General features: G+C 42.4%; 1 protein-coding gene across 5 annotated transcripts in view; it reads right to left on the reverse strand.

Moving 5' to 3' along the window:
* stag2b (STAG2 cohesin complex component b) overlaps nucleotides 1-12,630 on the reverse strand; it is a 175,923-nt gene that overhangs the window by 36,518 nt on the left and 126,775 nt on the right. For all 5 annotated transcript variants that reach the window (XM_072270837.1, XM_072270835.1, XM_072270833.1 and 2 more), the window contains 2 exons: nucleotides 404-491; nucleotides 193-273 (listed from right to left, as the gene is read on the reverse strand). In XM_072270837.1, the coding sequence (XP_072126938.1) occupies nucleotides 193-273; nucleotides 404-491 (169 nt within the window). The remainder of the gene's footprint in view (nucleotides 1-192; nucleotides 274-403; nucleotides 492-12,630) is intronic.

Raw genomic sequence — 12,630 nt, forward strand, 5'->3', positions numbered from 1 at the left:
TTTTCTACTTTCAATTAGTACTCTTATTTTATCAATTAAGATTTGGGACACCATTTAAAAAGAGAGGAAGAATCATTCTGCCACACTGGAATTTTGGAACTTAATATTTCTTTTACAAGGTATCTTAGTTACTTTTTACTGTTTCAGTGCATTTATTAATGAGGAAATTCATTTACTTTTGTTTTTGCGTACCTTTGTGGAACTGCCTTCAGAAACAGTTGCTAGGTTCCAAAGGATTACATAGTGAGTGCACTGGAGTGCATGTACAACAATCTAAAAAGCAAAAACACATTTTATATTTTCAATTTACAGATGTATACTGCAAGTTAGCAATTCAGACATTAAAAGCACAATGAAGTTAATTGTGCATTGTTTGCTATAAATCAGTAAGTGAAACAAATACCTGTTCTGGCATATCCCCATTTTCAGTACCAATCTTCAGCAATTTGTAGTTACTGCCAAACAAGTCCCATCTTGTAAGATCGTGAGCACTGAAAAAGCAATAATTTTAAAGTTATCAATAAGTTCTAGAAAGCCACTTGAAACAAGAAATACACTAGGTTGCAGATCAGGGAAAAAAATAAAATCACAGATGTTGTTTGAGAATAGGACAAAGGAAAGAGTGAGGAGAGAATACAGCACTATAGGGAATTAATTTTTTTGTTAAAGCAAAATTAATTTTTTTCCTGTTTGTTTTTAAAATACTAATTAGATAGATCAGAATCAGGTCTATTATGAAATTGGCCAACACTGCTTTATACTCTTTGCAGGTCACCGATGACATTTCAGTTTACCTCAACCATTCACAGATCTGTTTATTCTTTTATAGACCCTTCTTATTAGACTATACTCTAAATGTATTTCCTCTACAGTTTTCAATTACTGCACGTAAACATGGAGTTCAGAAATTTCTTATTTTCTTGTTTGAGGACATCTTATGTTCTCTTCTTTTGGTCTGAACTAAGAGTTTTCATTAAAAAAAATCATGCAAGTCTGCCCAGATTTTCCTGATAGTTATAAAGCAATTCTAGTAGCATTCTTGTGAATTCATTCCTTCTACACTCTAAGGAGACAAAATATATAACAAAAAGGTCCCGATGAAGGGTCTCAGCACAAAATGTCAACTGTATTTTTTTTTCCATAGATGCTGCCTGGCCTTCTGAGTTCCTCCAGCATTTGGTGTGTGTTGCTCTGGATATTCAGCATCTGCAAATTTTCTCATTTTTATCGTCTGTATTGGTTTATTACTTCACATGTACCAAGATAGAGTGAAAAGCTCTGGTTTGGATAGAATTCAGATAGATCATTCCATGCATAAGTACTTAGATGTAGTTAAAATAAAAACAATACAGAATATAATGTTATTGTTACAGAGAGTACACTACAGGTACACAAAGTGTAAATGTCAGAATGGGAGATCAAGAGTTCATTTCTTAGCATTTGAGAGGACTGTTCAGAAGTGAAAGCAGTGGAATAGAAGAATAAAAACTATTCCAACTATCCAAGATTTATTAAATTTAGCACAATGCTGTTATTACGTTCTGCTGGTCTAGATTTTACTTGTTGTGGCCAGTAATTCCACAAAAACTGAGTCTGGGACTGATTGAGAGACTCAGGATTGATTCTACTGTTTGCCCGTTCATGGAATTCAGAAGAGCACACAGCTGTTGAGATGCTTCAGTGCAGCATTCAGGACGCTGATGTGAGGCAACAGGAAAAGAAAGCAAACTGAAAAATTTAACTTGTCTTGAATTTTTTTTTAATTTGTGTTTTTGCTTTCAGTAGGTTTTGTCTTTTATTTTTATAAAAACCATTAAACTAAGAGTATTTAGATCATAAGACATAGGGCAGAATTAGGCCATTTGGCCCATCAAGTCTTCTCCACCATTCAATCATAGCTGATCCTCTCCCCGAACCCCCAGCCCCACTCCCCAGCCTTCTGCCTGTAACCTTTGATGCAGCGTCCTGTCAAGACATTGCCTTGCCTTAAGTACACCTGACCTTCACAGATGTCTGTGGTAATAAATTCCACAAATTCACCACCCTCTGGCTAAAGAAATTATGCTGCATCTGTTTTAAATGGATGCCCCTCTACCCTGAGGCTGTGCCTTGTTGGCCTAGACTCTCCCACCATGGGGAACATCCTTTCCACATCTACACTGTCAAGGCCTTTCAACATTAGAAAGGTTTCAATGAGATCCCCTCGATCATCTAAATTCCAACGAGGACAGACCCAAATCCATCAAATGTTCCTCATATGATAACCCTTTCATTCCTGGAATCATTCTTGTGAACCACCTCTGGACCCTCTCCAATGCTATCACACCTTTTCTAAGATGAGGGGCCCAAAACTGTTCACAATACTGAAGGTGAGGCCTCACAGGTGCCCTAAAAAGCTTCAGCATCACATCCCTGCTCTTCTATTCTAGTCCTTTTGAAATGAATGCTAACATTGCATTTGTCTTCCTCACCACCAAATCAACTTGCAAGTTAACCTTTAGGGTGTTCTGCACAAGGACTGCTGAGTCCCTTTGCACTGCAGATTTTTGGATTTTCTCCCCGTTTAGAAAATAGTCTGCACATTTATTTCTACTGCCAAAGTGCATGAACATGCATTTTCCGAAGTTGTATTTCATTTGCCACTTTCTTGCCCATTCTCCTAACCTGTCTAACTTCTCCTGCAGTCTCCCTGTTTCCTAAACACTATCTACCCCTCCAGCAATCTTCGTATCATCTGCAAACTTAGCGACAAAGCCCTCTATTCCATCATCCAAATCATTGATATATAGCATAAAAATAAGTCGCTCCAATACAGATCCCTGCAGAACACCACTAGATACTGGCAGTCAATCAGAAAAAAATCCATTTATTCTCACTCACTGTCTCCTACCATGTCAGTAACATTCCTGTAATACTTGGTCAACAGCCTCATGTGTGGCAACTTGACAAAGGCCTTCTCAAAGTCCAAATATACAACATCTACTTCATTCCCTTTATCTATCCTACTTGTAATCTCCTCAAAGAATTCCAGCAGGTTCATCAGGCAAGATTTTTCTTCAGGAAACCGTGCTGACTGTGTCCTATCTTGTCCTGTGTCACCAAGAACACCATAACCTCATCCTTAACAATCAACACCAACATCTTTCCAACCACTGAGGTCAGGCTAACTGCTCTATAATTTCCTTCATGCTGTCTTCTTCCTTTAAAGAGATGACATTTCCAATTTTCCAGTCCTCTGGCAGCATGCCAGAGTCCAATGATTTTTGAAAGATCACTTCTAATGCCTCTACAATCTCTACCACAACCATTTTCAGAACCCGAGGGTGCAGTTCATCTGGTCTGGGTGATTTATGTATGCTTAGGTCCTTCAGCTTTTTGAGCACCGTCTCCCCTGGTAATAGTAACTGCACTCACTTCTCTTCCCTCAGACCTTTCACCTTCTGGTGAACTCCTAGGGTCTTCCACACTAAAGACTGATGCAAAATACTCATTTAGTTCAGCTGCCATCTCCCTGTCCCCCCATTATTATTTTTCTGGTCTCATTTTCTACTGGTCCTATATCCACTCTCATCTCTTTTAACATACTTGAAAAAGGTTTTACTTTCTACTGCTTTGATGCCATTCTTTATCAGCAGAGCTACGCCACCCCCTCTGCCTATCTTTCTACCTCTCTGAAATAACGTATAATCTTGGACATTCAACTCCCAACTACAACCATCCTTCAGCCATGATTCAGTGATAGCCACAACATCATACCTGATGATCTAGAATAGTGCAACAAGATCATCCACCTTATTTCTTATACTCTGTGCACTGAGACATAACACTTCGAGTACTGTATTTGCTACCCTTTTTGATTCTGCATCACTAATGCACTGATACTCACTCTGCTGGCTACAACTTTGTCCTATCATCTGCCAGCCCTCCTGCCAGTCTAACTGCACATTATCTTTGCTTTTTTACCATCCGTCCTATCCTGAGTCCCTTCACTCTGGTTCCCAACCCCGGCTAAATTAGTTTAATCCCTCCCCACCAGCTCTAACAAACCTGCCCGCGAGAATATTGGTCCTTGGGTTCAGGTGCAACCCGTCATTTTTGTACCCGTCATCCTCCCCCAGAAGAAATCCCAATGATCCAAGAACCTGAAGTCCTGCCCCTGCACCAGCTTCTCAGCCATGCATTTATCTGCCAAATCATCCTGTTACTGGCATGTGGCACAGGTAGCCAGAAATTACTACCCTGGAGGTCCTACTTCTCAGCTTTGTGCCTCACTCCCTAAACTCTTTCTTCAGGACCTCTTTGCTTTTCCTCTCTATGTGACTGGTACCAATATGTACCAAGACACCTGGCTGCTCTCCTTCACCCTCCAAAACTTAGATTCTGAGTATGTCAGAACTTTTTTAAAAAATCTACATCATTGATAAAAGACAAAGCTCCACCCCATCCTTATTCTGACTGGAAATCAACTGCTATTGGGACCACCGATTCCAGAAGGATAACCCATCAATATTTAATTCATGTTACAAGCAGGATCAATTTTATATCACGAGGGAAATCAGACTGGCTCAATCCTGCCTACTGTACCTAGTTGATTCCAGAAATGTCTCTTGCAGGTAAGAGGACTTTAAAATCAGTGAACTTGACAATAACTTCGAAATCACAGATATATGCATTCTTGACATCATTAAATAGGTTTTACGGTTGGTGTCAATAAAAGATACAGGAAAAACCAAGAGAGAATATTGTTGAAGAAAACTAGACAGTATTGGAAACAACATAATTTGAGGCAAGACATTGTTTTCCTGCAGGTATACAAATACTCATCCATAAAGTGGGTATTATTGATCATGAAGTCCTGTCTGCAGTTCTAATAGTTCTGTATTTTGCACTGAAAGAATCTTTGACATATTAGCAAAAGCCTTTTACGCAATTTAAAGTATCCTCATTATGAGTGTTTAAATGACAAATCATCCTAAAGTACCTAATTCATTGCAATATGTAATTTACTGAACATTTTTGATGAATACAATTAGAAGTCAATGTTCTGCATATATCCTTTAGGACTGCTATTTAATCCATTGTAGCTAAATAATACTGAGTGCCTTTATGGGACAGTATCAAATTTATAGGGATATACATTCAGAGACCATTTTATTAGGTACCTCCTGACTGTATGTTTGTGGTCTTCTGCTGCTGTAGCCCATCCACTTCAAGGTTTGATGTATTGTGCATTCAGAAATGCTCTACTGCACACCACTGATGCAAGGTGTAGTTACTTGAGTTACCGTTGCCTTCCTGGCAGCTTAAACCAGTCTGCCTATTCTTCTCTAACCTCTCTCGTTAACAAGGTATTTTCGCTCACAAAACTGCTGCTGTGGACACCATTCTCTGTAAACACGAGAGCAGCGATTCCTAAAGGGGATGGTTACATGTCCTAAAGGGTAGTTAGGGGAAATAGAAGTCGCCGGAGGGTGTTCAAGATTCTTGGGGGGAGTGGGGGGTAAGCAGCACCCTAACGTCAACACTCCCCCCCACCTGACTGACCATTAGTAGAGCAGGCACTTCCAAACAAAAGGATGAGGCACTGGAACACAGGAAGAAACATAGCTCTGCAGGCAGTGAGCACTCATCATCTCAACTTGGTTGAAACTTGGCAATCTCATCCGACCTTACCAACTAAACAATCATTATTGGGGATACATAAATTAGCAATGTTGGCCAGAAGAAACTGCAGTCTGATCAAGGACAGGGGAAGCAGACAAGTTACTTTGTTTCCCCCATTTTGTGGACTCTGAACAGTTTCTTGCTCTTGGATAATCTAATCAGAGCAACTGAATGTGGACTCAGGAGGCTTCAGGTAATGATCTGCTAAACCTGAGACCATTCTCAAACAAGTAGCCATTTGTTATGTAAAGGGATGGACTCTGAACTGATCCTTGACTCGGGACAATCTAATCAGAACAACATACCTGAGACCCTTCTCAAAGGAGTAGTACTTGTTTTGTGAAATGCCAGACCTGCAATCGGTAATCTCGTTAGACTCTGTCTGGGTTGCCTCATTTCACTGGTTTGGAGCAGTCAGAGTGTAAAGACACAAATACACAAGGCTGGGGTGGGCAGAGCCTTGAAACAATGTTGGCTGTAGCCCTGTAAAATGACCAGTAAGAAGGTGACCCAGGTAGGTCAGGCGACCTTGAGCCAATGGGGTGGAGCTCCAATGGTTCAATTGATGAGGAACATCAGGAGCTCCAAATACACAGGGGCAATAACTCTCCAGCATCCAGAGACCAACCATTGTAGATAAGGAGGACCCCGCGGACACGTGGAGATCGGGACCACGAGGAATGCCTGGCCAGCGTAGACTCCTTTGCCGGGTAATGTCCTTTTCACTTCATTGTCTGTTCACGGACCGTCAATGAGTTCTAGTAGGTTACACACAGAGACAGTTCGTGAACCCACGTGCTTTTAGTTGAAACAATAAGTTACTTGTCGGTAACTACAGATTCTCTGTGCCTCACTGATCATTATTATGAGGGGTGATTCTTGTAACAGCAACCAGAGTGCCCAACAGCTCCCCTTGAATCATGGCACTGAACAAGTTCATGCAATTTAACAACACACATCAAAGTTGCTGGTGAACGCAGCAGGCCAGGCAGCATCTCTAGGAAGAGGTACAATCAACGTTTCAGGCCGAGACAACTTTGATGTGTGTTGCTTGAATTTCCAGCATCTTGCAGAATTCCTGTTGTATGCAATTTAACAGCTGTTAAGTCAAGTACACCCTCTCAACTTTCTTATAGATCAGAAGTGATCACCATCGTTCCCAAAATGGAGACCAGTATTTTAAAACCAATTCCTCTGAGTGATAACTCCAGCTCATCATATTGACAAAATAAGTGAAGCTGTTGAGTATCAATTATGCACAGAGCTACAAAAAACAGAATTTGGAATACAGCTGGATGAGTGAACTGTGTGAGGCAAGAAGGCATCGCTAATGGCCTATGTATGGTTTATCAAAAATGGAAAAGTTTATGGTGATACTCCTGTAAAAAGTAAAAAAAAAATCAATGGAGAATCAATCTATAACGAGCTCAAAATGTATACTGAGGATAAAAGTATTCTGATTAGGAACATGATTTCTTGTACAACAGATGGAGCACTACATATGACAGGTCGCCATGCTGGTTTAGTGGCATATATGGAAAAAAGAAATTCCAAGTCTGTTTGCAATCCATTGTGTGATTCATTGTCAACATCTCGCTGCCAAAAACCTCCACCAGTGACTTCTTTCAAGCATGACTTGTAAAATCTGCTATCAACAAAATTAAAGCTCATTCATTAAATAGCAGAATATTTCAACAATATAATGATGAAGAGTTTGTAGACAACCAACAGGAATTCTGCAGATGCTGGAAATTCAAGCAACACACATCAAAGTTGCTGGTGAACGCAGCAGGCCAGGCAGCATCTCTAGGAAGAGGTACAGTCGATGTTTCAGGCCGAGACCCTTCATCAGGACTAACTGAAGGAAGAGTTAGTAAGAGATTTGAAAGTGGGAGGGGAAGATCCAAAATGATAGGAGAAGACAGCAGAGGGAGGGATGGAGCCAAGAGCTGGACAGGTGATTGGCAAAGGGGATATGAGAGGATCATGGGACAGGAGGCCCAGGGAGAAAGACAAGGGGGGGGGGAACCCAGAGGATGGGCAAGGGGTATAGTCAGAGGGACAGAGGGAGAAAAAGGAGAGTGAGAGAAAGAATGTGTGTATAAAAATAAATAACGGATGGGGTACAAGGGGGAGGTGGGGCATTAGCGGAAGAAGAAATTATTGAAATTCAGAATGGTGAAGAAGCAAAAATGCTTTTCAAAAAGGGCAATTTTTGTGGTATGTGGCTGCACTCTGTCATACAAAGTTTTCTCGTCTTTGGAGAAGAGCCAAATTGCTCTTCATTGCATTTCTGTCCTCCTTCCTTGTTGAAAAAGGCTTCAGTGCAATGAACTACAATCTCATAAAAACCAGACACCGCTCGGACATTGTTACACATGGGAACTTTTGCTGTCACAACTTAAACCAAATATTTCAACTCCTGCTAAAAACCATCAAGCTGAAGGATCACATTGTTATCAAAGCTGCTGTAAGGGGAATTGGTACTGTGTGAGCTAGGTTTAAAGACAAATGAAAATTTAAAGCAGAATCATTTTCCTTATGTTAGCATATGATAGACATGTTTTTACGCTATGGGGGTGCAGAAAAGTATATTGTCCCTAAGAGGGGTGTTGGCAAGTATAAAGGTGCTTTAGGGTGGCATTGGCAAGTATGAAAGTGCTTTGGGGGAGGGGGAGGTCATTGGGCTGAAAAAGGTTGGGAAACACTGCTCTAGAGAGTGTTGTGTGGAAAAATCCCAGTAGCTCAGCAGTTTCTGAAGTACTCAAAATTACCCCATCTGGCAACAACATGGTCAACATCACTTAAATCGCATTTCTTGCCCATTTGGATGGTTGGTCTGAACAACTATACCTCTTGACCATGTCTGCATGCTTTACTGCATTGAGTTGCTACCGCATGATTGGCTGATTGATATTTGCATTAATGAACAGGTGTGCAGGTGTACCTAATAAACTAGCCACTGAGTGTACAATTCCAAAGATTAGTAGCAGGCCAAAAGACTGATAAGCTTTTAAACCTAAAGGCTTACTAAAAAGGATGAAAATATGAGAGTAAAATAGCATGAAAAGCAGAACCGTATTACAATAGCTTCAAGTATACAATAGAATAATCTAACTTTTGCACATTAGAGGATGAGCCTGAAGAATTAATCTGGCAGAGATCTGATCAAATTCTTTGCATCTACCTTCACTGAAGCGGATATGAAAAGCATTCCCATAATAGATAATTGAGGGCAAAAGAGAGTATTTAAAAATACCATGCAAACTAAATAAAGACTAAAATTACAAAATTCTAAAATGACCTACATTCTAGAGCAGGGGTTCCCAACCTAGGGTCCGCAGACCATCAGTTAATGTTAAGGGTCCATGGCATAAATATGGTTGGGAACCTATATTCTGGAAAGAAACCTTTAAGATTGGAAAACAGCAAATAGAAGAGCTCTGTTTAAGAAAGTAGGCAAAACTAATGGCAATAAGCTATAGGCAAAAATTATTAGATGAAATCAGCGAAGTGAGTAAAGTGAATACTGAGGACTCGTGCAACACACATCAAAGTTGCTGGTAAACTCAGCAGGCCAGGAGCATCTGTAGGAAGAGGTACAGTCGACGGTTCAGGCCGAGACCCTTCGTCAGGACTAACTGAAGGAAGAGTGAGTAAGGGATTTGAAAGTTGGAGGGGGAGGGGGAGATCCAAAATGATAGGATAAGACAGGAGGGGGAGAGATGGAGCCAAGAGCTGGACAGGTGATAGGCAAAAGGGGATACAAGAGGATCATGGGACAGGAGGTCCGGGAAGAAAGACAAGCGGGGGGGGGGGGGGGACCCCAGAGGATGGGCAAGGGGTATAGTGAGAGGGACAGAGGGAGAAAAAGGAGAGAGAGAAAAAGAATGTGTGTATATAAATAAATAACAGATGGAGTACGAGGGGGAGGTGGGGCCTTAGCGGAAGTTAGAGAAGTCGATGTTCATGCCATCAGGTTGGAGGCTACCCAGACGGAATATAAGGTGCTGTTCCTCCAACCTGAGTGTGGCTTCATCTTTACAGTAGAGGAGGCCGTGGATAGACATGTCAGAATGGGAATGGGATGTGGAATTAAAATGTGTGGCCACTGGGAGATCCCGCTTTCTCTGGTGGACAGAGCGTAGATGTTCAGCAAAGCGGTCTCCCAGTCTGCGTCGGGTCTCGCCAATATATAAAAGGCCACATCGGGAGCACCGGACGCAGTATATCACCCCAGTCGACTCACAAGTGAAGTGTTGCCTCACCTGGAAGGACTGTTTGGGGCCCTGAATGGTGGTAAGGGAGGAAGTGTAAGGGCATGTGTAGCACTTGTTCTGCTTACACGGATAAGTGCCAGGAGGGAGATCAGTGGGGAAGGATGGGGGGGACGAATGGACAAGGGAGTTGTGTAGGGAGCGATCCCTGCGGAATGCAGGGGGGGGAGGGAAAGATGTACTTAGTGGTGGGATCCCGTTGGAGGTGGCGGAAGTTACGGAGAATAATATGTTGGACCCGGAGGCTGGTGGGGTGGTAGGTGAGGACCAGGGGAACCCTATTCCTAGTGGGGTGGCGGGAGGATGGAGTGAGAGCAGATGTACGTGAAATGGGGGAGATGCGTTTAAGAGCAGAGTTGATAGTGGAGGAAGGGAAGCCCCTTTCTTTAAAAAAGGAAGACATCTCCCTCGTCCTAGAATGAAAAGCCTCATCCTGAGAGCAGATGCGGCGGAGACGGAGGAATTGCGAGAAGGGGATGGTATTTTTGCAAGAGACAGGGTGAGAAGAGGAATAGTCCAGATAGCTGTGAGAGTCAGTAGGCTTATAGTAGACATCAGTGGGTAAGCTGTCTCCAGAGACAGAAAGATCTAGAAAGGGGAGGGAGGTGTCAGAAATGGACCAGGTAAACTGAGGATTCGTGACCTTTTAATTCTCAAAAGGTGTCAAATAAAATAAGGTTACAAATGCATTGAGGACATTACTATGATTAAACACTACACTGCCAGGGTAAATCAGAAACCATGGTTGACTACAGAGTTCGTGCATTGCTTCGGGATCAGGACGCTGCCTTCAGATCAGGGGGTGGGACTTGTCCAAGGTCACTAAGAACCACGCTATCAGGACGGCAAAGCTGGAGTACTCACAGAAAATTCACAGACACCAGGGACACTGAGCTCATGTGGCAAGGTACACAAACCACAACAGATTACAAGACCAACCTGTCCACCAATGACACCCTTCCTGATAGGTTGAATGCCTTCAATGTATGGTCTGATGTGATGAATGATGTGACACACTTCAGAATGCACCCTCTTCCCATGGAACAGGCACCCTGTCTGACCACAGCCGAAACGTGGAAGATCCAAGTCAGAGTAAAACCACACAAAGCTGCAAGGTTGGACAACATAGCTGGTAGGGTGCTGAAGGATTGTGCAGTCCAGCTGATAGAAATCTTTACAGACATCATTAATATCTCTTTGCAACAGTTCACTGTCCCTGCAAGCTTCAAGGTAGCCATCATCGTTCCAGTGCCCAAGAGAGTGATCGTAACTGAGCTAAACGATTACTGCCTAGTGGAAGTGACCTCAACAATCATGAAGTGCTTTGAGCGGTTGGGAATGGATCATAAAAAATCCCACCTTCCAGCTACATTGGACCCTCTCCAGTTCATCTACCACTCAAACACATGCACCGACGATGCCATAGCCTTGGTCCTCCACTCCGCCTGTCCCACCTGGAAAATGATGCTTCATACACCAGGTTGCTTTCATCAACTTCAGCTCAGCATTTAAGATGATCATCCCAAGAGGCTGGTGGAAGACTGTCCTCACTGGAACTCAACACCCTTTTCGGTAACTGGATCTTGGCTCTCTTGACGGAAAGAACCCAATCAGTCCGCAGTCCGAGTTTCCAGCAACACCTTAAGCTTCATCATACTGAGCACTGGTGCTCAACAATACCCTGTGCTCAGCCTGTTCCTGTTCACATTACTGGCTCACGACAGCACTGCCAGATCCAGCTCAAGAACTATCAAATTCACTGATGATACAGTGCAACTGTGGTTGGCCTCATCAGCAATAATACTGAGTCAATATACTGAGAGGCCATAGAGAGGCTTGTCAAATGATGTGCGAACAACCACCTGAGTCTTAACATGGACCGGACATAAGAGATGATTGTGAACTTCAGGAACGTACAAATTGACCACTCTTCATTGTGCATCAATGTCTCTGCTGTGGACAGAGTATAGAGCACCAAGTTCCTTGGTGTGCACATAACAGACAATTTAAACCTGGACTCACAGCACCACCTCATCAGTCAAAAAGGCACAGCAGCATCAACACTTTCTGAGGTGATTGAGGCATGCAAGACTCCCCACCCATATTCTAACAACCTTCTACAGGAGTACCATCAAGTGTCCTCTCTGGCTGCATCATTATGAGTTACAGAAGCTGCAAGGCACTGGACCACAAGACCCTACAGAGGGTAGTAAAAACTGCTAAGAGAATGACCAGAATCTCCTTTCCCCACCTATTTGTGACATGTAACAGGAGTGTTGTATATGAAGGGCCTGAGTCATTGTTGAAGATCCCTACCATCAGGAAGGAGGAACAGGAGTGCCAGGACGAGGACAGCCAGACTTGCTATCAGCTTCTTTCCTCTAGCTGTGAAACTAATGAATACCCTGCCACCACTGAAGTCCCATCACTAGGACAGTAAGCCATTTAATCTACTGTGCACCATATGCACTTTAAATTATATTTTATTAATTTATTTACAGTAATATTTTGGTTTATGTGCTGTGTGTGAAATATGTTTTGTTGGTGCACTGAGGTCCAGAGGAACTATGTTTCATTTGGTTGTACATATGAACAGTCAGATGTCAATAAATTTGAACATGAAGAAAGGAGCCAATGAATTTGGGGACATCAGATTAAACTGGTTGAGGAGACAGAACTGGGATAAATA

Source organism: Mobula birostris, chromosome 10 (genome assembly GCF_030028105.1).
Source record: "Mobula birostris isolate sMobBir1 chromosome 10, sMobBir1.hap1, whole genome shotgun sequence".
Lineage (NCBI taxonomy): Eukaryota > Metazoa > Chordata > Chondrichthyes > Myliobatiformes > Myliobatidae > Mobula > Mobula birostris.